At 41.1% G+C, this 26446-nt stretch overlaps 1 protein-coding gene across 7 annotated transcripts in view; it reads right to left on the reverse strand.

Moving 5' to 3' along the window:
• Positions 1-26446, reverse strand: part of ITPR2 (inositol 1,4,5-trisphosphate receptor, type 2) — a 401602-nt gene that overhangs the window by 174718 nt on the left and 200438 nt on the right. For all 7 annotated transcript variants that reach the window (XM_014544263.1, XM_014544267.1, XM_014544268.1 and 4 more), the window contains one exon: positions 21770-21878. In XM_014544263.1, the coding sequence (XP_014399749.1) occupies positions 21770-21878 (109 nt within the window). The remainder of the gene's footprint in view (positions 1-21769; positions 21879-26446) is intronic.

The raw sequence follows: 26446 nt of genomic DNA on the forward strand, positions 1-26446 counted from the left end.
TGATCCGTGAGAGGGCACAGGTTGGGCTGAGGGACCCCCCTTCCCTGCCAGTGTACAAATTTTTGTGCACGGGCCTTCTAGTTAACTAATAAGAGACATTCGGGGTGAGGAGGGCACCAAAGACTCAGTCCTTGGGATATTCAAGGACCCGATAAAACTGTCCCTCCTTCCTCAAATTCCCTGGGACCAAAAGCCCATAATGATCTAGTCCTGCAAAGTTAAGGTGACACTATTTTTTAGAGTCCCAAGCTTTAAGAATAATTCCTAGGAAATGGCTTGTAGCCATCCCAAACCTGTCAAAATGTCTTTGGTGCGTGACTTAACATTCTGCCTCTAACACCTATATAATGCACTTAGCAGGTAGCAGAGGCTTTACATATATGAGTTACTTTGCACATGTACTCACATGACACACCTTCTATATTAAAGCACCAACTTCGTGTGGGCAGATAACTGACACTTCCTGGTGCCTCAGAACTTGGTATTGTGCATGAAGCAGGCTGTGAATACATGTTTGTTGTTGATCTTGAAGAGTATGATGTTTAACGGGGACTTCAAATTCTGAAAATTCTATTAAACATGCACCACCAATCAATAAGGTTCTGATAGAGCTGAACACTCAGCAATTTTAGGGACTGGAAATCAGTTACCTCCCAATTCAGGTACACGGGTAGACTTAGTGGGGAAAACCAGTCCCAAATACTCATTTTAGAGAAATGTTCTCTAGTCAGTCTTGACTGAAAAGTACCTATGCTAATGGTTCTCAAGCCCACGGAGAAAATAAAGGATTTAGCATCAGGGAAACCGGCAATTATGCATAGCTCAGGGGCAGCCCACAGTGAGCTACCCGTACAGATGGCATGTAATTAATGTTTGTGAAGAAAAACATCAAGCTCTCTTCCTCCTATACTATCAGGCAAGAAGGATATAGACACAATACAGGGTGGAGCAAAAGTAGGTTCACAGTTGTATATACACAAAACAAGAGTTTATTCTTGTATTATCATTTATTAATTATTGTATTATTTTTCATACGAACAACTGTAAACCTACTTTTGCCCCACCCTGTACTGGTATTGCTCATAGAAATGTGGGCTGGTATGAATAAAGGCAATTAAAATTTATTTTGTAATGAGGTAAAATCCCAACAGAGAAAGGTCAGTAGAGAAGTTCCTTTTTGTTCACTTCAAGTGTCCCAGATGGAGAAACTCCCAATAGTGACCCTTTTGACCTCCGTCCACTTACTCCTCCCTATAAAAAGGGAAGTTCCTTATCTGATTGGTGAGTTGGAAAGGAGGAATGGGATGCTTAGCCAAGAGCTCTTCCCGACCACAAAAGCAGGTGAATCCTGGACTGCTCTCGGCCATACTCTCAGAGGCGGGTCCCTTCGTGGGAGTGTGGAGTTGTTAATAGGATGAGGCAAAATATTAACAAACACGGATCTAAAGCATGGTTTCCAGTGGATATTCCAGTAATTAAGTTGACATTTTAATCTTGATCTGAATGACTCCTGTGTCTCTCAATTGTTCCAAATCCCTGACACTAACAAATAGTTTGAATTAGAACCAAACAGGGTGTTGACTTTTCATTTGGACTTAAAAATATAAGATCCAATACACTTCGACGTTCTAGGAACACTGCATCTGCCCCAGAAAGATAGTGTCTATCCCAGCATCCTCTCCCATATTCTTCCTTAGTCACGTATCACAACGCCCATCCTTAGGAAAGCCTGAGGGGGAGGCTGTACTGGAATAACATTTCTTCACAGGTCACTGAAACCTTGCTCAAAATTACTCTCCACATTGCAGAAGAATGAAACTTTATGTAATATATCTTTCTTAAATTCAGGTTCATCACTCATGAAATTCAATCTCCCTCCAAATCAAAGCTGCATTTTATTTTCCCTTTTGATATTGCTGCCATTTGGATGCTCAAAATATCATGCAAAGCAGACACAGTTTCTTGGCTAAAATTCATGGCCAAACAAACCCTCTGTATGTGTTTGAGGAAACCTGGCAGGAGTAGGAAGCATTCCTCACCTAACTAGTTTAGTTCCATACTCCACGTATTTGCTGCGCTGAGCACTGGAGACATGTAAGATGGGGAAGACTCTCCGTGGTCTTCTCCTGGACAGTCAACGGCACATCCATTCTTCCAGTTACTGGGGCCACATTCCTTGGAGTTTTGTTTTTTTGTGGGGTTTTTTTTCTCCTTTTCTATTATACCTCATGTTCAATCAACCAGCAAAGCCTGTCCATTCAAATTTCATTACATATGCACAATCCACCTCCCCTGCTACCAACCTGGTCCAAGCCACCTTTGTTTCTCACCTAGATCCCTACAATAACCTCTTAAAAATTCACTCTGCTGTCACACTTAAGTGTATTCTCTATATAGCAAACAGCAGTCCCTGTATATCATGAACCATATTTCACTTACTCCTAGGGTCCTACACTCAAAAGTCTCCCAATGGTTTCCTGTCCAACTTAGGAAAAACAAAAGGTGTTATAATGTCCTACACACCCGGCCCCCCACACTCCTCTCTGATCTCATGACCTAGTGCTATCATCTATCTATCTATCTATCTATCTATCTATCTATCTATCTATCTATCTATCCATCTCTACACTAACTCTTGTCTAGCCACGCTGGTTTCCTTGCTGTTTCTCCAATACTGGAAGCAAGCTCCTCACTCAGATCTTTAGCACTTGCTACTTCCACTGCCCTGGAGAGAGAGCTACATGGCAAGTTCCCTTACCTTCCTCAGGTCTCTATCAAATACCATCTATGCAAAGAGGTATTCCCTTAACAGCTACATGAAACCAAACCCCTCCCAGTTTTTGTTGTTCTTGCCCTGCTTTTACCCAGAGAGAAGCAACAAAGTAATTTAATATTAAAAAGTAAAGATCCTAAGGACCAGGCTGCCGGGGTTCTAATCCCAGCTGAGTCACTGGCTGGTTCTCTCTGTGAAAATGGAGGCAAATGACTTAACTTCTCTACACTTCAGCTCTGTCGCCTATAAAATGGAGATTGGAATTACACCTGCCTCATACAGTTACTGTGAGGATTAAATATCTACATAAAGTACATTTAACATTCCAAAAATGATTCCCAGTACCTACGAACATGCAATAGATATTACATTTTTCCATCACAGTATTTCCCCCTTCCTGGCACATTTGTTTATTTATTGGTTTATCGTCGGCTCCCACCAACATGCAAGCTCCACACAAGAATGAACCTTTTCCTTTCATTCCATTTTGTTTTCTATCATTAGCAACTGGTATAGCTCCTGCCACATAATAGTCATTCCATAAATTTACAAGCTTGGGAAGCACTTTAAGTCTACCCTCTGATATTTCCGGACAGGAATTTACTTATTTTGTGGTCACATTAAAAATCTAAATCTAGAAAACAGAAGGAGAATGAGAGAAACATGAGAGAGGAGATCTCAAAAGATCACATGGCTCAGCTTCGACTTTTAATTTAACTTGATGAAGCAGATGAGAACCAAGGAGCCTGAAATCCCACAGCTAATAGGTGCTACAGCAGGAGCCCCAAGGTCCCAGACCACTCCAAGATTACTTCAATTGTCATATTTGGTCTATGTAGAGTCAGCTGACTAAGCTCATCTATATATATAAAAGCCTAAGCAACTGTCTGACCATTTGACTGTCCAACCGGTAGCTATAACGCGCAATGACCACCAGGGGGGCAGACGCTCAATGCAGGAGCTGCCAAGCTGCAGTGACTTGGCAGCTGTGGTTCTCGGGTGATGCACCCAGAACCAGAAAGGAGGGGGCCTAATCCCGGGGTGCATCCCCCAAGAACTGCCCTCTCACAATCTGGGAGCCCTCAGGGGATGTCAGAGAGCTGGTTTCGGCCTGATCCCCACAGGCCAGGCCAAGGGATCCCACCAGTACACGTATCCATGCACCGGGCCTCTAGTGTTTAATAAAGTTGTATATAGTCAAGAATCTGTAGATGATTTTTTGTTTTCTTATTCATCTAAGGTCAGAACACCAGCTAACTTCCCAGTCATTTGTTCTGAAATGTTGTAGATCTGACGTCCTCAAAGAAAGAGCCAGAGACCACAGAACACTTGGAATTATTTGAGTCATTTTCATGTCCATGTTTATATCATGGAAACTCCATTTCTGTGCTGCCAATATTAATAATCTTCTGATGATACTAATGATATTGTGAGGCTCATTCTCCCATTCTCTTTTATTGATTGTTCAGGAATAAATGGAGAAGGATTCTGCTATCCTTGGACCCTCCCATGGGGGCTATGACAAACCAGAATCAGCGCAGCCATAATCTCCACCCACAGTGTCTCCTGCTTCCCACTTCCATCTTCAAGAAGTGCACCTAAGATAGTCCTCCCTGAGGTCAGTCTCCACCTTAAATTATCCTGGGTCGGGTTCTTAAATGGTATGAGTATGGTTCCACGAAGAAACCCTCATGCATGTAGCTTTGTCAAACACCTGGGATTATAGCAATAAGTTCAGAGGCTAAAAAGAAATACTATTTTGCAGAACTATCTTATTTTGTCACTTGGGTTCTCTTAATGCATTCTATCTAATTTACAAACATTAAATCATAAAAAAATTATGTTCAGCACAAAAGCCAAAAATAAATCTCTTTAGAGTACACCCTTTTATGATTTAATTGAAACTCACTGTTAGTGTTGAACTATTAACGTTTTCAGGTTTGGAATTAGCCTCTGAGTGCTTAGTATAATTGGTAAAATACATCAATTACAGTAAATTGTTTTTATCTTAAATACCCTTCAGAGTCAGATAAAAGATAACTGACTAGGAACCAGCATGTTAATTTCTGTGTCGAGTTCCCTTGGATTACCATAAATATTCACGGACCTTCCTAATGCACCTCATTGTATTCTGCATGTTGAAATATCTGAGGTACATGTGAAGTAAAAACAAGCATGGCACACTACAGTGAAAGACATTTCAATAAATGTACAGTGGGGCCTTGACTTACGAGTTTAATTCGTTCCGAGACCGAGCTCGTTAAGGAGCTCGTTAACTCAAATTACTCTATCAACTCAATGCAAAAAATCGGCCGAGAGACAGCTGGTATCTCAAAAAACTCGTTAGTCGGGACACTCGTAAGTCAAGGCCCCACTGTACTGAAAAATAACAGCAGTGAATAATATCAGAGAAAAGATTTCCACATTGATGTTAGTAACCTAATTTTAACCATTCATTTACCACACACTAGTTGTGTGTATTCATTTTTTAAAAAATATTTTTGTTGATTTCAGACAGGAAGGTAGAGGGAGAGATAGAAACATCAATGAGAGAGAATCCTTGATTGGCTGCCTCCTGCACACCCCACACTGGGGATCAAGCCCACAACTCAGGCATGTGCCCTTGACCGGAATTGAACCCAGGACCATTCGGTCCACAGGCTGACGCTCTATCCACAGAGCCAAACTGGCTAGGGCTGTGTGTATTCATTTTGAGTAAAAAGCTAAATTTAGAGAAATTCAGCAGAGGACAAGTATAAATACTGGTTTTTAAAAAGTGTTGCTCAACTTTATCACTCCTCCTAGCTTTGTGATACATCTGTAATAATGATCTGATGATTGTTATTCTTGTATAACTCAGACCACCTCTCTACTTCCAGAATAGTGTACCTTTCTCTTTTTTTCACAGGTGGTATCTTCTCACATACACCTTTGATTCTCCACTACCACATTCTATGCCTTATGTTTACTGTGTTTACATTTATCTATAAATGTGTATCTGAATGATCCAAGAAAATTCCCTTGTCCTATGCACTTAGTGAAGTAACCAATCACTTAGAATCTCATGGGAGAAATTATACCAGAATCAAAATTAAAATGATCAATTATCTCAACTTCACTATGCAAACAGCCATGAGTTGAGGACAGAAGGAATTATTCTGTGAATGTATCTTGCAGTCTATTTTTCTGGTACTGCTTTTCCTACTTTTGTTGGTATGAGACAACTGGCTTAAAATATGCAAGAAGTAGAAAAACTTTACCTAAGAAAATAATGCTGCCTTCAATTATCAGAAAAATCTTCTATAAACCAGGATATTTACAAAAGTAACACTATGACATGACTCAGTTTCTTTCTTAAAATAATAAAAATACCACTTCAATGTTAGCTCCCACATTCAGGTGCAAGGAATAAGGCATCAGGGCTAGGTTGTATCACAGGCTAAAAGTAATGCTCCTGTTTGTGTCATGTTTTTGTAAAATTAACTTCATTTCTTTGTGGAAATAAAAAATAACTGGCCACTTTCCAAAATAAACATAAAATTGAGAGATTTACAAATAACTTGTAAATAGTAATGAAAACACTTCCCAAAAAAGGTACATTTTTCAATGAAGGATTTAAGTGCATATTTTGCTACGAGAAGACAAGAATGATAAATTGCTAAAATATTTAATTTTAGCGTCTGCCATTCTCTGAGAGTAAGATGAGATTCAAAACAATGAAATTAAATATTCCATCTATTTAATTTTTAGCGAATACAGAAACTCCATAGACCACACCTGAAATGTCTAATTCTTCGTGATTGTGCTGAAACATTGTCAAAAGTGCTCCAGAAAAAAACTGCACCATGCTTTGGAGAGTCAGTCCACGGCCAAAGAATATCACAAACATTAAAATTCTATCACATTTTCAAAATTCTCATTCTGGGCTTTCAGAACCAGTCAGATCTATATAATGCTTCAGGTTTATGCTCAAACATCTCTCCACGTGCTTGTCAGTGTCACTGGGGTTTGTGTGCCAATCAACTGTTTTCTTTCAACATTAATCTACGACATGAAAGAAGAAGAAAGCAAAACCCCTTTTTGATGTTTATTTGTTGGCTTCCAGCGGCTCTCAACCTGTGCGTCGCGACCCCTTTGACGGTCAAACGACCCTTTCACAGGGGTCACCTAAGACCATCCTGCATATCAGATATTTACATTATGATTCATAATAGTAGCAACATTACGGTTATGAAGTAGCAATGAAAATAATTTTATGGTTGGTTCACAACATGAGGAACTGTATTTAAAGGGTCAGAAGGTTGAGAACCATTGGCTTAGACTAATTTAAATAATACTGTTTAGAAGGAACTTCCTAAATCTGTTTGTAGATGCCAGCAACCTGCTCAGTGCATGCTGGCTGCCCTCAACAAAATGAGCACAGGAGAAGCTTACCCAGAAAACATCTGGACCTGTCCTATCTATGCACAGGTTTAAAGAGGGAGGTGGTCATACATAGGCTGAATCACATCACCCAAAATTCCTATGTTGAAGTCCTAATCCCCTGTCACCTCATAATAGAACCATATTTAGAGATTGTCTTTAAATGGGTGATTGAATTAAAACACGGTCATTAGGATGGGCTCTCATCCAATATGCCTGGTGTCCTTATAAGGAGGGGAAATTTGGAAACAGACACAGGAACAGAGGAAAGACCATGTGATGACAGAGAGAAGGTGGGCACCTACAAGCCAAGGAGAGGGTTCTGGAGCAGATCCTTCCCCTACGGGCCTCAGAAGGAACAAACCCTGCCAGCACCTTGATCTCGAATATCTAGCCTCCAGAACTGTGAAAAAGTAAGTGTCTGTTGTTTACCAGCCTGTGGTATTTTGTCATGGCAAACCTAGAAAATGAACATAGGTGGCATTTCATTCATTTGTATCTTACCACAGCATATGCGACAACATATGACAGGTTCTAAATAATGGTTGGTCATCCGCTAACACCGTAAAGGTAAGGCCAAGCTTTCTCCCCGTAATCTCCCTCAGGTGCACAATCCCTGAACCTGGAGAACATTGCTCCACACGCCCGTCCTCCTAACCGCCTGGAATCACTAGCCACTGGCAGAGGCCTCCCTGGAGTGGGCCCTTCATTTATTCCTCAGCTTCTGGCCCAATTCTGGAATAGTTCCCGATTTTTGTGAGATTCTCCTCCTTCCCTAAAATAGAGGCACCGCTGAAATATTCAATATGCTCTTTCCAGAAAGTATCCCCGGCAGGAATGAATAAGATGGTATGCAAACATGTGAATCTCATCTTACTCTCAGAGAACGGCAGACACAGAGCTGAGCGGACTCCTGCCAACAGGGCCCGGAGGAAGCAGTGCTTGATCTCAACTGTGAGATACATTCCCAAGCCATGACACAGCCTTCAGACAGCAAAACACAAGAATCTCTCCGGCTCTCAATATAATTTTTACATGATTCTAGATAGACCTGAAGAAATAATAATTTCATCACTCATCGGTGAGTTACCATAGTTTCCAGTTTATTAGTTCTCCTTTAATAATAGAGTACTCTGGCTCGAAGAAGTGAAAAGGAACACCCAAGCCACTTATGAAATCCACAGAATAGAGCACACCTTTCCAGATCTTATAATGAGAGCTTGCAATCTTTAAAACAGATTACATTTAACAGTGAACAGCTAGTTTACTAGGGAAGAGAAGACCTGTAGTGGTGATTACATAATCTTCCTTCGAAATGTGCTGTGTCTGCCATCGCTGGCTTCACACACAGATGACGTTTTCCTAATAGGCCTTAGGATCAAGTGTCTATGCAAAGCGCATTTCATTGTTAATGTTAAAAATTATTTTACTGATTGAGCAATAATTAAAACAATTTAAAATGTGCCGAATTACTGCTCCCTTGAGGGAGCAGTAAACTAAATCATGAGCTAGCCCCAAACAATGCCTACAGCACTTACAATGCTTTATATGTGCCACTGAGCGCATGGGAGAGGCCACACTGACCTATAAAACTTTATCAACAGTCATTAAATAACACCCTTCAGTGGAAGAGGTGCTCGCTGTCTCATCCGATGCAGACTTACCAATTAATTATCCTCTCATACAAAGGGATGATGAAAAATGAACACACATCAAATGCCATCAGTGAACATACTGAATAGGGTCCAGTTCAAAACCATGCTTCAGTTCTGAAGTTTACACTCTCAGACCAAGAAGGAATTAGTTATCCACCGTGGGACTAAATCGATCAAGTGCATGAGAAAGTTAAACTTAAATGTCTTTCTGAGGTACTTTCAAGGCTTCCTTTTGCAAAATGAATGCAGAACCATTATCCCAATGGCATTCAATTTAATTAAGTAAAGGAAAAGGAGAGAGGATTCAAATCCAAAACAACCCACGAGTTTTCAAATTAGAAATTTTAGCCCCCACTCTTAAAGTGGGAATTTTTCCAAAGAAAAATCTTGTGTTATGAGACAATTATTTAAAGATGGTGCATACAAAGAAGAAAAGAATCCAAAAAGAACAACTTCTTAGTCAAGATTTCAAAGATTAATATTTATGAAAACAATTGGCAAACAACAGTCCATGATCCAAGAATAAAAAATGTTGTAGCAGATGCCTTGTCAAAAGGCTACGGGCTGAGAAGTAGCGGACTCTCATCCATATGTTTTCTCAGCCCTGAGAAAAGCTACCCTCGGTCCTTTCAATGCCGGAGAACGCAGAGTGCCTGCGTACACAGTGAAGAAGCAGCTTTTCTGTCAAGGGAACTGTGAGCCAAGATTTCTGGTGTCATTTGGAAAGAAGTGGCACACAGAGTTAAGTGGAACATGAGTAAGAAAATCAGCCAAATAACTTAAATAATCTAAATAACTCGATGTGTCCAGAAGCAGAAATTACAGAAGAAATTGGAGTGGTCATTGTTTGTTTTGGCCTGCCTGGCATCCTTTCCCCCATCTTTTGGCCACAACACTCCAATTCTCTCATAAGGAACCGCCCTGCCCCTCTCCCATGCTGTTTTGCCAGGATTGTTTGTTATGCCCTGCCTTCAACAGCTGCTCAACAGTTGGGTTGGTGACTATGAAATCTCCCGTTAAATAAGCAGAGGACAGGAGCAAGCTGAACAGCTGGGAAATGAGAGAGATCAGTGGTCCTGACCGGGCCAAAGGACAGTCTTCACTGGGGTAGCTAAACAAGCGAGCAGAGTGGGAGAGAGTAAAAGTCAGCCAGTGGGATGCTGAATTAGCTATCATGAAGAAGCAGTCCCTGGCGACGAAAACTTCCTAGGTGTTACTGAAAAAGTGGGTGATGGATGTGGGGGAGAGAAGGTCAGTGCAGACACAGAGGTCAAGGGCCGGAAAGGCCAGAGTGTTGGGTGCATAGCCCACGTGGATGAAAATCACACCTGAGGATAGCAGGTCCAGGGGCCCAGACACTGAATGTGCACCAGGTTCCAAAGCCTTGGATGGGTGAGAGAGAGTGACCCGGATGTTGGCAGATGCCAGGGTGATATAGACTGAAGGCCTTCATTACCCTCCAAGGAGCTGAGGATTTTTAAAAAGAGCAGAGGAATCAGTCCAGAAGTGACCATGAGAAGCAACAAGGACACACAGCCTCTTCATATGGTAGCTGAGAGAAAAGAGACTCCACAGACAGAGCTGCTGAGAAAGCGGGGTGGCCTCAGGGGAGTGAGCCTTCATGTAAAGCTAGAAGGTGGACGGAACTCACAGAGAAGGAGGTAAGTTTGCTGAGGGGGATGGAGCAGGAGAGAAAAGTCTGGGAGACTGAGGAGGAGAGAAATGGCAGGGTCAGGGCAAGGACATAGAATATCGTGGAGATGACAGTGGGGCTGGGGGTAGAGGAAGAATTCAGTGTTAATACATTGTACACTGAGTGGTAACGGCATGGTGGGACTGATATCAACATTCTCTTCCTAGAGAGTGGGCAGTCGTCTGGCAGCCAGAGGTCTTGTCTAACTCTGCCCTGGGGATGGGGACCCTGAGCCAACTCTACATAATGGTGTAGCCTATTTGTTGGAGGAATAAATGGGGGTCGATGGTGAGAAGCCTAATGAAAGTATCCTTCTCAAAACTATGCCCAAGGGTGAGAGCATTGCTGGTTACCACTCACCCTTTGGGAATACTTCCCTAATTGTACTTTGGCAATTTGAGAGAAAATGAAATCAACTCATACCTGGGATGGAAACCATATAACTGCATGTCTTTGAGTTGGTATCTTTGACATTATTTCATCCATGTGATATTAATTATAAGCATTCGATCTGATTTTGTATCACCGACGCATTACCCCGAGTTGCCATGTGTGTACATTATCACATTCCATTTGTTTTCCCTATTCCATCACTCTACAAGGAGTACAGTCTACAATCTGAGTTTTCATTAAAAACTCAGCCAAAGGCTAAGAACAACCAAGGAAAGATAAACCCAACAATTGCATCGAGCAATCTGCAAATATTCACAGTGGTTTGTGCTGTTTTGTTGTAACTAAGATCTGTACAAAAATGCTTGAGGTTGTCAAGCACCAGATGAAATGTGCAGAAACCAAGCCTATCCTAAAGAAATCAGTAAATGATAGATGTTCAAAACCATTAAACGCAAGAAGAAATATCTTTAGGTGGTTTATGTTATTTTAAACAAGAAACTGTTTTCCTCTGACAGCCATGGGTGACATTCCTATAGCTTTGCAAGCTGAAATGAGAATACTAGTGGCCCAGTGCACGAAATTCGTGCACGGGAGAGGGGGTGTTCCTCAGCCCGGCCTGCACCCTCTCCAATCTGGGACCCCTCAAAGGATGTCCTACTGCTGGTTTACAGGGATCAGGCCTAAACCGGCAGTCGGACATCCCTCTCGAAATCCGGGACTGCTGGCTCCTAACCGCTCACATGCCTGCCTGATTGCCACTAACCACTCTGCCTACCAGCCTGCTCGCCCCCAACTGCCCCCCCTGCTGGCCTGATCACCCACAACTGCCCTCCCCTGCTGGCCTGATTGCCCCTAACCACCTCTGCCTCGGCCCTCCCCCACCCCTGCTGTCCTGATCACCTCCAACTGACCCCCACTGATGGCCTGCTTGCCCCCAACTGGCCCTCCTGCTGGTATGCTTACCCCCAATGGCCCCGCCCCCCATCAGCCTGATCACCCACAACTGCCCTCCCCTCTTGGCCTCTAACCGCCTCTACCTCAGCCCCGCCATCATTGCTTTGTCCAGAAGAACGTCCAGAAGGTCTCCTGGAAGGTCTCCCAGTCTAATTAGCATATTACCCTTTTATTAGTATAGATAGAGGCCTGGTGCATGGGTGGGGGCCGGCTGGTTTGCCCTGAAGGGTGTCCTGGATCAGGCTGGGCGTTCCCTTGGGGCGTGGGGTGACCTGGATGAGGGGCCTGTGGTGGTTTTCAGGCTGGCCACACCCCATTCAGGGTGGGGGTCCCCGCTGGGGTGCTTGGCCAGCCTGGGTGAGGGGCTGATGGCTGTTTGCAGGCTGGCCATGTCCCCAGGCAACCCAGGCTCCCAGGCCCTCCTTGAGCAGAGGCCACAGGGGCTGGAAGCAGGTATCTGGGATTTATTTATCTTCCATAATTGAAACTTTGTAGCCTTGAGCGGAGCCCACAGCCGGCCAGGACAGGCAGGAAGCTTGGCTTCCTCCATTGCCAGGGGCAACCCAAGCCTATTTGCTCCAGCTCCGTGGCCGCCGCCATCTTGGTTGGGTTTATTTGCATACTCACTCCTGATTGGCTGGTGGGCATGACATGTGGGCGTGGCTTGTGAGTGTAGCAGAGGTTTGGTCAATTTGCATGTTTCTCTTTTATTAGATAAGATAATGAAAGGCAGTCTCATGCAGTGGTTGTAAACAGGGTCGGAGCCAGACAGCCTGAGTTTTCATCCTGGCTCCATCATTTTTTATTTTTAGTTTTTTTAGTTTTTGCTGTGTGACCTTGGGCAAGTTCTGTAACATTTCTGTGCTGCAGTTTCCTGAATGTGTTGTTAGGAGGGTTAAGTGACCAAGGCAGCCCTGCAAGTGAAGAGTGAATTTCTAAAAGCCATTGTTGCCTTTGTACCCACCTTTAACGATTAAAATCTTATTGCCCTGATGAAAACATAACATAAAAATTCTAAAGTGGAAGAGTATTCTAATTGTGTTTCTAAAATAGATCTCTTATTGTAAGGAGACACCGACATAGTTCCATACTTCCAACCATTGAGATATCTAGTTAAAACAGCACACACACACAATCACAAATAGGAATGATTAAGATGATACCGCATATCTGCAACATCACTTACAATATCCAGTGTAAAGCATTAGAATATTACCAAAAATTGCACTCACTTCTAAAATATGTTTAATAAGCATTTTTACATAATGCAACTGACGCTAAAACTGAAATTAATTTTTCCGTTGCAAAACAGTTATCAAATTCTTAAGCTACAGTACACTATGTGTAGCAATTCTACTTAAGTTTGTTTATTTGCCTCCTAAAGAGAGAAATGAGTGTGTGCATGGAAGGGGAGTGATTCAGCAATACTGTTCCAATAAGAGGAGCTTGATACAATTTACAGATTCACAACAACACAATTCCTGCTGGGACTGACAGGTCTGCATATTTGATGCAGGAGTTAAGTTTCTTGGTATAATTCTGATTTATTCTTTCTGCTGCTCCTCAATATCAGAAATAAAAGATTAGTAACAATGTTGTGTTTTTCCAGCTGAGGAAAAGAATAAGTTCTTATTAACTCAGCTAACAGTAAATTTGAGAGTTAAAAAAAAAAGATGGAAGCTATCTTAAAAATAACTCAAGGCATCATTTCTTTAAGAAATAAAGATCTGTATTCCTCAGCACTCCAGATACCAACTTTTACATGGAGAAGCCACCGTCTGCCATCACTGTTCGATGTGTAAATACCAGTTACCCCACCTGGGCATTTGTAATGATCACAGCCCTCGATCCGATGCTGTGCTGTGGGTTGAATGCCACCTTTCCTCAAGGGGCTGACTACAGTGGTCATCTTAGAAAGTACTGTTTGGAACTTTTATATCTAACATCCAGGACACTAACAACGCAGACCCTGACCACAGGATGGGGTTTGGGAGCTCTGATATTGATCTGCAGGTCTGTAAAAATAAAGCTCGAACATCCCCTGCAACTACTGCATCAGTGTTCCCAATCAGCTTGGTCGAAAATCTGTAAGCCTTTGCTAAGTAGCTCACTGAGTCAATGGTTTATGCTTTCCAGCACACATGCAAATGTTACAAAGAATAAAATTGAAAGAACTTTTCATTTTATTTAGTTGAATATATGAGAAAATAGAAGAGCTGTGATTATAAGTCATATAACCTATTGGCTCTAGCATGCTCAGGAGACAAAATGTTTGTGTTGGAATACCAGCTCTCTCCCACCTACTGGATGTGTGGCCTAAACTCTACACCTCAGCTTCCTCACAGTAAAAGGGAGATAATAACACTTACTATAATATACCATTGGAGATTTAATACATAAAAGGACCAGGAACAGTATCTGATACAGAATAAGCTCCCGATAAATGCTAGCTACTATCTATATATAGAAAAGCCTAAGTGACCGTTATGATATATATAAAAGCCTAACGACCGGAATGACTGGTTGACCAGTGGCTATGATGGGCACTGACCACCACAGGACAGACACTCAATGCAGGAGCTGCCCCCTGGTGGTCAGTGCGCTCCCACAGCCAACCTCCTGCGGCCCCTCTCCCCATGCTGCCCCCCCCACCCTGCCAGGCCCCGATCAGGGGGCCAGCTGGCCAACCACCCAGGGTCTCTCCCTCTGGCTGGCCGGCCCCCCTGATAGGCCTTGATCACTGGCCAGGCTGAGGGGCCCCACCCGTGCACGAATTTGTGACTGGGCCTCTAGTCTATATATAAAAGGCTAATATGCTAAGTGTCCCTCCACCTGTCTGAATGGTCGCTATGATGCGCACTGACCACCAGGCGGCAGACACTCAACACAGGAGCTGCCGTGAAGTGCACTGGCCATTTATAAAGAAAGGGCACCGTGGACCTGGCACCAACAAAGCAATACTCGGCTTCCCCCAAGTGGGACACAGGCCCCACCACCACCCTGGAGCGACAGCCCACCAAATTGGAGCCGATGCTGCTGAGATCCCAGGGCACAAAATGTGGCCCACAACCCAGCCCAGAAATGGTGGCTGTGGGTGCCGGGTAATGACGTCACATAGTAACACCCGGCTTCCTCTCCCTAGCAACTAGCCTCCTTGGAGTTTCTTCAGCCCAGGAACACGACTTGCTTTATAGCCAGGTGCAAACATTTTACACTTTAACCAAATGTCTGTGAAGCATTTTCCCATGCTTCGTCTCATTTGATCCTCACAGAAGTCCTGGAGTAGGTAGATAGGAGACTTGGTGGAATCCTATTTTCTTTTCATTAGCCGGAAAACAGAAATTTAGAAAGTTTAGAAACTTGACCCGACTGAAAAGAAGAAATGGTAGAACTTGAAAATGACTTCAGTTTTCTCACTGCGCAGAATATAGTCAAAAACTGCTATAGTTAAATATTTCACCCTTTGTTCTCCCTGTATGATCTATAATAATAATCTGCTTCGTATTGATATTTACTGCTGTGTTGCTGACAATTACCTGAAAGAGAAGTTGGGTGCTTCACTGGGCTGGACAAAGTTTAGCTAAATCAGAAAGTAGGTCTAATTAGGCAAGTTTATCTATATATATAAAGCTCTCGCTGGTGCCAATTGCACACATGTGTTTCCATCTGTCATTGTCGATCGTGAATTTGTTTGACACTTCTATTACAGAGAGGGGGTGAATAGCAATATTAAAATATTTCTTCTAATTAATTTCCTTTCAATGTGCACAAATCCGTGCACCGGGCTACTAGTTACTTTATAAAAACCAATGCTAAAACTTCACCATAGCTATTGTAGAGTTTTTTTCTAGATCTCTCTGCAATAGTATTCCAAGAATACATGGCAGTTTAAACCTGAAAATTTGAAGGATATTGAACTTGATTAAACATCTTCATTATTTTGTACATTATATGTGTATCAGTGTAATTTAAGGGTAAATAAGAATATATTCCATGGAAAAATTATGATTGGCATTCAAAATAGGTCAACTTCTTTCACGCAATGTAAGGAAAGGTACTTCACACTTCCAGTTCTACAGGCTATCACTGAGTATGTCCAGTGTTCATTATCTCTTCCTATTCTAAAGTACAGAGCTACAAATTTTATATATTTAGGACCAGTGGTTACAGAAACCTTGACTATTTATGATTTATAGATGTTTCTCTTTTTGTGAGAGAAATAGTTTATAATATTTTATAAATCCTAATGAAATGTAGACTAAAGAGTATAAAATGAAGAAAATTGACACCCCCTCCAAAATCCTTAAAAACCACACCAATCCTCTGAACCAGTGATGGCGAACCTATGACACGCGTGTCAGAGGTGACACGCGAACTCATTTTTTTTGGTTGATTTTCCTTTGTTAAATGGCATTTAAATATATAAAATAAATATCAAAAATATAAGTCTTTGCTTTACTATGGTTTCAAATATCAAAAAATTTCTCTATGTGACATGGCACCAGAGTTAAGTTAGGGTTTTTCAAAATGCTGACACGCCGAGCTCAAAAGGTTCGCCATCACTACTCTGAACACAGCCCTTCTTATTTCCTGCCAACCCCTGCTCCCCCCATCAGCCCACCTCTATTCAATCAACACAGTTCCTTTTATCTCCATTATCACCACTGGGAAACCCTTTTTCATATCTGGACCTAAAATATCTTTAAATCCACAAAACAAAGGTATGGTGCTATCATTAAGCTACTCTGTTCAAAAGCACACTTATCCTAACGGGTGTTTCCTCTTTTGTGGTAGAGAGGTCTTGGAAATAAGAGTAGAATAAAATGGCTTTAAGGTTTGGAAACATTAAGAATCATACTGCCCTAAAGCCATTTTAAAAGGGTCCTTCTTTTCTCTTTCCTCCTCAGATTTCCCAATATACATGTTTTAAGTGCAAATAAATATACCTGCTGTTGTTATCTAAAACAAAGCCTTTTGAATATGGCCAATTCCGAAGGCATACTGAGTTCTCGAGGTTATTAGTTACATTCTTTGTAATTTTTTGCTTTTCTATCAGAATTGACTAAATAAATAATACATGAATTTTTTTCTAAAACTTGGGTAACTTTCCCTCTTAAAGACTTTCTATGTACAATTTTCATGTTTTGTCCTTCAATAAAAAGTATTATAGCATACTATAACATAGAGTACATACATGGTCACTAGATGACTTCACATACAGATACACATAACAGAAAATTACATTTCCTTTGCTTCTATTACTCTGTTTAGAATCTTAAAGATATTGCTCACCCACTTCTCTCTCAACCTTTGGCACAAACTTACAAAAATGAAACAAGAAAGAATATAAGGTAAAAGTAATTTAGGACCTGTAATGAAAGGTATTATAAATTATAAATGTTTGTAAAATAATTGACTATCAGATAAAATGGTAGTAAATGATGACTTGGCCAACAGAATCAGAAAACTGGATTATTAAAGGTGGAAATTGCTTTAAAGAGCATCTGGTTCAACCATGAAGCAACTTTATGCTTCTTTACTCTATTTTTATGCTTCATTGCTCTATTTTTAAAATTTTAGCTCTTACATACACACACATGCACACGCACAACCGCGCGCACGCGTGCACACACACACACACTCTTCTGGTATTGGAGACCAAAGAAACAAAAATGAAAATAGAGATTTGCTTTTAAGATGACATTCATAATTTAAATAGGTGGAGTCTTAAATGTAATATTAAGATAGCTAATGTGAAAAATCCTGGTATGAGTTTTTTGTTTGGCTTTAATTCTGAGAGATCTGTTGGGAATGCTCCAATACACAGACAGTACAAATCTAGCTGATTAGGTATTAGACAACCAGGCATTAGGTAACCTATGGGATTTAATGCAAATAACTTCTCTGTATCTTTCCACATTACAAATGTGGAGATAACACTGCCTATTCTACGTACTTCCTGAAACTGGTGTTGAAAGGTAGCAAAATATCTTAAAATACTTTGAAAACAGCTAAGTACTGTAAATTTAAAGCATTTTAAAATGTTCATTTGCACTTAAACTTCCCTACATAGTCATTTTAGTGAGCAGCAGGTAAACTCTCTATATTCCACTGTCAGTAAAAGGATCACAATTATAGATTGGGTAATAGCCTTCCCCCAAATATCTATGCCATAACCACCAGAACCTGTACTATGTTAGCCTACATGGCAAAAGGGACTTCGCAGGTGATTCAGTTAAGAGTCTTGAAATGGGGAGATTATCTTTGATTATCCAGGTGGGTCCATTGTAATCACAGTGTCCTTGGAAGAGGGATGCAAGAGGGTCAGAGTATGAAAAGGGGAGGTGACATTAGTGTGTGTGTGTGTGTGTGTGTGTGTGTGTGTGTGTGTGTAAGAGAGAGAGAGAGAGAGAGAGAGAGAGAGAGAGAAAGGGGGGAGAGAGAGATTGGAAGATAAGAGAGAGAAGAGAGAGAGAGAGAGAGAGAGAAAGGGGGGAGAGAGAGATTGGAAGATGATATTCTGCTAGCTTTGCAGATGGAAGGTGGAGTCACAAGGCGAGGGATGCAGGCAGCTTCTAGAAGCTAGAAAAGGCAAAGAAATGAATTCTCCTCTAAAAGCTCCATAATGAATGTATCGGCGCCAAAATCTTGATTTTAAGTTTTTGACCTCTGAAACAATAAATACTAAATTTGTGTGCTTTTAAACCACGAAGACTTTGGTAAATAGCAAACTAATACAATCATGGAAACACAGCCAATTATCCACTACTGATAATCAGGGTTTTTTCTGGGAGCACATGGGTTGTAAAATAATGGCTTTGACCAGTTTCTGAATCTGTTACCCAGTTCCATGTCACCCAGACTGGTGAGTCATTTAACTGCTCCCCTCCACTGTCACGGACAATTGAGCACCAACTATTTAAGAAAGGCCAACTGACAACACATGGAGGTCAACTAGTCCTGACTTCATTCCAAAGTAGATGTTAGAATCATTCTAGATCTAATATATGTTCCTTTAAAACTTCCTGGGGAAAGAAAAGTCTTCTACTTCCACTGGTAGAAATGCTTCTCCTTCCAAAACATTTAGAATTAAAGTTATCTAAACTCTAGAATTCTTTCACCTATATATTTTTTCTTATTCTGTCCTTAGTAGACATGGAAATTAAGAAATGATACTTATAAGTCCCTTTCAGGTTCTTCTTTTCTTAAATGACTGCATTTCCACATTCTTTAATATTTTCTTAGACATTTTTTAAACCTTTATCCATTTGGATTGTTATATCCTATCTTGTATTCTCTATGACTTAAAAATTGGATACAAAAACCTGCTGGACAAAATACGCTAATCTTCCTTAAGAGTGATGCATTTGTCAAAGTTGGCTGTGCTGTAATAAATAAGATTAGGCATAGAGGAAGGAGTTTTGGTTAAATCCTGTTCTGGTACTCACTGTGTGACCTGGGGCAAACCACTTAACTTCTCTGAGTCTGAATGACATCATTTATAAAACAAGGAGCTTGGAATAAACACCCAGAAACAGCCTGAAGAGTCATTAAAGAGAGGCACAAAGTCTCTTGAGACTTTCTAATGAGAAAGTAATCACCACTGGCTGGAATAGTTGATAAGTACTACCCATTAGCTACTCTACAAAGATAACACTCGGAGGATACAGGCTTGTCTGGATTTCAGCAATCCATGATTCCAGATGTAGCACGGATCAGTGCAGGAAAAGCCAGATTCTTGGTGGTTAATGGATGAGGAAGGGTGGGGGCGGAAAGCACAGGAGACAGACATAATGGAGGGCCTGGAACACCAAGGACAGTGCAGAGTCCCTGAAGGTTTCTGAAATGCTCTCATGATCTCAGCAGACTATTACAGGAGTCCACTGGCATGTGAATTGTACCACGTGGTGGCCCTTAGCCTGCTGTGTCATCCATGGCTTCATCCCCAGTGCCCAGGCACAACAACCAATAATTAATAGTCACTCACAATGTATGTGTTAGCTGACTGAGTGAATAACCCCAACTAGCCTTTCTCATCTTAACTTTCTCTGAGGGCTATGCCCTGGTGGTGACATTTACATTGTATCTTATGCAAATGGTACCCCTTGGACTTAATGAGAACAGCAGCCTTGCCTTCCTTCAAGGAGGCAATGAATGGACTTCAGAGAACTGAATGGACTACTGGAGTTTTCTAGACAAAGATAATGAAAGCCTAAACTAGTGATAGCGGTGGGAATGGGAAAGAAAAACAGATGCCAGCAGAATGTATTTAGGGTGGTTTAGGAAATATACTAAAATACTCTTGACTAGTCAAAGTAAAGTCTTACTTGTTTTCTTTCTTATTTTTCTTTAGAGTAATTCAATAATAATCTGTTACAGAAAATTGGAAAGCTTATAATTATCTCCTGTTAAGCACAAGTTAACTGTTACCATAAACCTCATGCTTCTGTCAACAATTTATATTGACCCCATTTTTCAATTTTAGGATCTAGCACTTCAGTCAAAAATAAACAATTTACAGAAATATTTTAAGGAATAATAATTTAAAAAAAAAAACCCACAACAAAAGCCCTAAGGAACTCTGCCATTTTTTAAAAGCATACCACATACGCAAACTTATACGTCTTTTCCTGAATCCTATGTCACAGAAACATTTGCTAAAATTGCTCTGTCTTTATTTTGATAATTTGCTTTCCAAACACAGTTTAAATAATGAAGAGAACTACTGTAAAGCAAAAGTCCTTTTGATTACTGAGTCAAACATGTGATTCAAATAGAGTATTTTGAAACTATGCAGCTTCTATTAATATTCAAGATTCCATTGGATTTCTTTTCTATGAGACTTTTTTTTTTAAAAGAGAAACCTGTAACTACAATCTTTTTGGAATTTGATAGCATATACACAAATAAATCAAATGAAATTCTTCCGATTTTAAACATATCAGATGATTAGTATTTACAGGAACTAATCAAAAAGTTCTTAAGAGTGTAATAAAAATTTTGTTTGAAACCAAACATAAAAGTAAAAGGTAGCTATCTAAAAAAACTACACTAGATTTATAGTTTATACGTAAGTCTATAACCTTGGATATTAAACATGCTCCTAGCTATCTCTTAATGAGCACCTGAGCTGTCATTTTTAATAAGACTGGCAATTATTACCTACTAGAGGCCCGATGCATGAAATTCATGCAAGAGTAGGCCTTCTTTCCCCCGGCTGCTGGCACCGGCTTCCCTCTGGCACCCGGGACCCGGGCTTCCCTCACAGGCCTGGCTTTATCTGGAAGGTTGTCCGGAAAGACGTCTGGTCTAATTAGCATATTATGCTTTCATTACTATAGATAAGTTGGTATTTTCTGAAAATCATTTGTGCAATACTTAAATTAATATAGTTAAAATAGAAACTTACTATCCCATTTATTTTTTAAAAGTATTACTTCATAATAATTGGTAAAGTATTATAGAAAATGACATGAACATATATTTATAATAAAAATCAACATGTGCCAAAATACATAGAATATTTCAGTGCGAAGCAGAACTTTATACAAACTCTTAATAATGCACCTCAGTTGCTCATTGTTAAAAAACATCTTTTGGTCCATTGACGCTATATGAAAAAAATATACATATTCAAGATAAAACATCATAAAAACAAGTAAGCCAAATACCTGGGCCACTGTAATCTTAAATATTTCTCAAGTGAAAGCAGACAGGAGAGATGAATACCATAAAAACTCAAATTATCTAATTCATCTAAGTATACAGGCCATTAATATGTAATGCAAGTAATTACATAATAGCCTTTTGTAATTCATTGGTGACAGTATTCTAGAAATTCTACTTTACTTTCAAATACTAAAAAGTTTTTAGAAATACCTCTTCCACAAAGATGTCTTTCTTCTCTAGCATTTCTCGTAAAGTCTGAAGAATTTTAATGCACAGTTTTTCTTCTTTCTCCATTAGTTTCTTCGTATGATTAATCAACCTTAAAGCAAAACATTAAGCCTTAAATAGGAGAGCGATTTCTCTTCAAGCTATATATTATCATCACATGCTACAGGGAAATAAATCACACTATTATTTAAGAATATGAAGTAAACAATATAAATGCCTGTTTTCAAATTTTTTAAAAAATTACACTTAAGCTATAGACTCTGCATTATAAAGCTTCCGTTGTGTTACAGGCAGTATATCTCAGGGCTTCTAAATTTATTCAGATAGCATATTGTTTATGGGACACAATACTCTTTGAAAAGCAATGAAACACTACTTATCTTTAATCCCATATGAACTGAAACAACTTTACTGGGAGAAATATGAATGTTTGCAGTAGATTACATTTTTATGTAATGTTATACTACATTATTTTCTATATACTGTATTACATTGATTATACAGTGCTAGCAGTATACAACATTACAACCTTAGCATGGGCTGCTTTCTAGTTTCCATTAATAACAATATGCTATTTTTTCACCACTAGAGCTTGGTAAAAACAAGCAGTTTTTGTGATTAGAAGCAAAACAAAAACAAAAGCAACAAAAGGGGTAACATTAAGACATCTAGCCATTTACTATAATTTGAACAAAAATTCTGATTAATATTATAGTGGTAACTTTTGCACTGGTGTTCTGTCAAGAGAAAAGTTTGAGGATCACAGTTACATAGCATCCCCAAGAACTCAAAATCAAATAAAATGTTCATTATCAGAATTTCTAGCTTAGCATAAATGGTTCTTCATTAAGCTGATTTGTAAGATGACCCTGTGAGACATGTCTTCCTGGAAAAACAAAATGATGTAGGCTATAAGGGAATGATCTGATTATTCCAGTGAATAGCAGGAGTGCTATGGGACAAGTGACATTTCACTAGATAATGGCTAATAAGTGGCTTATCAGGTGTCAGTGTGATGGACAAGGACTTCTCATGGACTCTCTTAATTCATCCTTATAACAAGCCAATGCTACAGGTTACATTGCCAGTCTAATTTTACTAATGAGAAAACTGAGGTCTAGAAAGATAAGGCAACTTGCCTCTAGTTACATAATTATTAAGGGGTGGCATCTGGAAATAGTCCCAGGTCCATCTGACTTCAGAGCCAAGACTCTGAAGGCCCACTCTGTGGTGACATGACTCTGCTCACTGATCTCTTGAGTCTCAGAGGTACTGTGAAGAGTCCCAATAAAACTCGGCTGCACACAGGCACCTCTTACACGACAATGATAAGGGCTATAGCAGCTGTGTTGGCAATGCCATAAACTAGACAAAGAAGCTGTCACATTCTGTTGGGGGAGTTGCCCAGGGCTGACAGAGAGGGTTTCAGCGACAAGATGACATTTAACTATGAAGATTTCACCTGGCAGGGAACAGTGGAGCGGTAGAAGGCATCCCTATAAAGGGAACAGTAGGAACAAAGGGTGGAGCCAGAAAGCTGATCCTCATGTCCAGGAAATGATAGTTCTCTCCCTGGCCGCTGACACTTAAAGTCATGGAAGAGGAGAGTGTAAAAGATATGGTCTGGAAAGAAGAAACTGGGAATATCATGCTAAAGAGTCTGGAATTTACTCTATAGAAAATAGGTTACCATTGTTTTAAAGGACCTGAATAACACTGCCTACATGTGAAAAAAAAGTCCATCAATGGCAGTGGGAAAGATGACATGGAAGAATGAGCACAAAGCAAGAGATGACTAGGGCATGTGATGGGGTAGGATACAAGAGGCGATATGGAAATGAAGTAGCCAGGTCTTCACAGCAAAGGAAACCAACAACAAAATGGAAGGGCAACCTACTGAATGGGAGAAGATATTTTCAAACAATATATCTGACAAGGGTTAATATCCAAAATTTATAGCATTCATACAATATAAAAAACACACAATCTGTTTAAAATATGGGAAGTCAACCTTTCTCCAAATAAGACAAATGGATGGCCAAAAGACACATGAAAATATATTCAACACCTGTAATCATTACAAAAATGCAAATCAAAACAACTATGAGATACCACCTTACATCTATCAAAATAGCTATTTCCAAAAAGACAATTACAAGTGTTGAGGATGTGAAGAAAAGGGAACCCTCATACAATGTTGGTGGAATTAAAAACTGGTGCAGCCACTATGAGAAACAGTAAGTAGATCCCTCAAAAAATTAAAAGTAGAACTACCTTATGACCTAGCAATTCCACTTCTGGGCATTTATTGGAAGAAAATGGAAACACTAATTTGAAAAAATATATATATGTACCCCTATATGTTCATTGCAGTATTAAATACAATAGCCAAGATATGCAAGTAACCTAGGTGTGCACTGACAGATGAATGGATAAAAGATGTGGAAGATATATTCCATTGTGTGTGTGTGGGAAATATATATATATATATAATTACTCAGCCATAAAAAAGAATGAAATATTGCCATTTGCAACAACATGGATGTATCTAAAGGATATTATGCTAAGTGAAATGAATCAGACAGAAAAAGACAAATACCATATGATTTCACTTATATTGGAATCTAAAAACAAACAGAAAAATGAACAAACAAAACAAAACAAGACTCATAGATACAAAGAACAAACTGATGGCTGCCAGATGGGAGGGCAGAAGGGGGAAAGGTGCAAAAGGTAAAAGGAATTGAGAGGTACAAACTTCTAGTAATAAAATAAGGCCCAGGGATGTAATATCCTCATATCCAGCAATATCCTCATATCCTCGCCCACACAGGAGTTGGCTGTGATGGATGATGGTCAAGGGGACTGGCAGCCTCAACCAACTCTCCATCCAGATACTCTCCTAAGAAGACCAAGTAGCTCTGCTTGGCCGTCTTGAGTCTACATGAGATTTACTTGCAAATCACTCAATGAAGTGCCCTCCATGTTAAGACATTTCTCTTCTTTCTGAGGCTTATTCTACTTTTCCTCATAACTGCTTATACTTGCAGATCTTCCTTGGAAATTTTCACTTGCCATTCAAATGAAAATATTCTAGGATAAATATATTAGCTATAACGGATCTGACAATGCCACAAAAATGCTGTGAAATATAGCTAAATAAAAGATCTGCAGAGGAGGATCATCAGGGCAACATGGCAGAGTCCTGAGTCTGAGACATAATAGCTCTTTACCTGACGCCTACGCGACCCTCAGCTTCCTCATCTCTAAAATGAGGCTGACCTCTCAATCTCTGAGTGTTTATGCAGATCAGATAAAACAGGTAAACCCACAGGGGACCATAATGCACATAGTGAGATCTCAATAAATATTAGCTCCATTTGCTTCCTATGTGAGTAAAAGTTGGTGACTTTAGATAGGAATCTTTTGTAGGGTCACACCCTATAGGTATAGAAAGGAATCAGAACCAAATTATTATTTGATGTGATATTGTGTGCCAACCATGACACATTCCACTTGCAGTAACTTTTAGTAAAATGTGACTTTCACCAGCATAAAATTTCAATGACATCAAATTATTTTGGAAGTATATTTTAACACTAGAGGCCCGGTGCACAAAAATTTGTGCACTTGGAGGGGAGGGGGGCTCCCTCAGCCCAGCCTGTGCCCTCTCGCAGTCTGGGACCCCTCGGGAGATAACGACCTGCTGGCTTAGGCCCGCTCCCGGGTGGCAGAGGGCAGGCCCAATCCCTAGGTGCAGCCCCTGGTTGGGCTCAGAGCAGGGCTGATTGGGGAGTTGGGGCACCGCCCGCTGTCATGCACAGAGCAGGGCGGATCGGGAGGTTGCGATGCCACCCTCAGGCACGCTCAGGGTAGGGCCGATTGGGGGGTTGGGGCACCGCGCCCTGTCACACTCAAGGCAGGGTCGATGGGGAGGTTGCGGCGCCACCCCCTGTCACGCACAGAGCAGGGCCAATCAGGGGGTTGGGGAACTGCCCCCTGTCACGCATAGAGCAGGGTCGATCAGGGGGTTGGGGAGCTCCCCCCTGTCACTCACAGAGTAGGGCCGATAGGGGAGTTGGGGCACCGCCCCCTGTCACACACAGAGCAGGGCGGATCAGGGGGTTGGGGCTCTGCACCCCGTCACACTCAGAGCAGGGCCAATGGGGAGGTTATGGCTCTACCCTGTCACACACAGAGCAAGGCCCGTGGAGGGGGGTTGGGGCGCTGCACCCTGTCACACTCAGGGCAGGGCCAATGGGGAGGTTATGGCTCTACCCTGTCACACACAGAGCAAGGCCCGTGGAGGGGGGTTGGGGCGCCACCCTCTATCACCCACAGAGCAGGGCCGATCAGGGGGTTGGGGCGCCACCACTGTCACACTCGGGGCAGGGCCGATGGAGAGGTTATGGCTCTACCATGTCACACACAGAGCAGGGCCGATCAGGGGGTTGGGGCGCCACCACTGTCACACTCGGGGCAGGGCCGATGGAGAGGTTATGGCTCTACCATGTCACACACAGAGCAGGGCCGATCAGGGGGTTGGGGCGCCACCACTGTCACACTCGGGGCAGGGCCGATGGAGAGGTTATGGCTCTACCATGTCACACACAGAGCAGGGCCGATCAGGGGGTTGGGGAGCTCCCCCCTGTCAAACAC

Source organism: Myotis brandtii, unplaced genomic scaffold (genome assembly GCF_000412655.1).
Source record: "Myotis brandtii unplaced genomic scaffold, ASM41265v1 scaffold358, whole genome shotgun sequence".
Classification (NCBI taxonomy): Eukaryota; Metazoa; Chordata; class Mammalia; order Chiroptera; family Vespertilionidae; genus Myotis; species Myotis brandtii.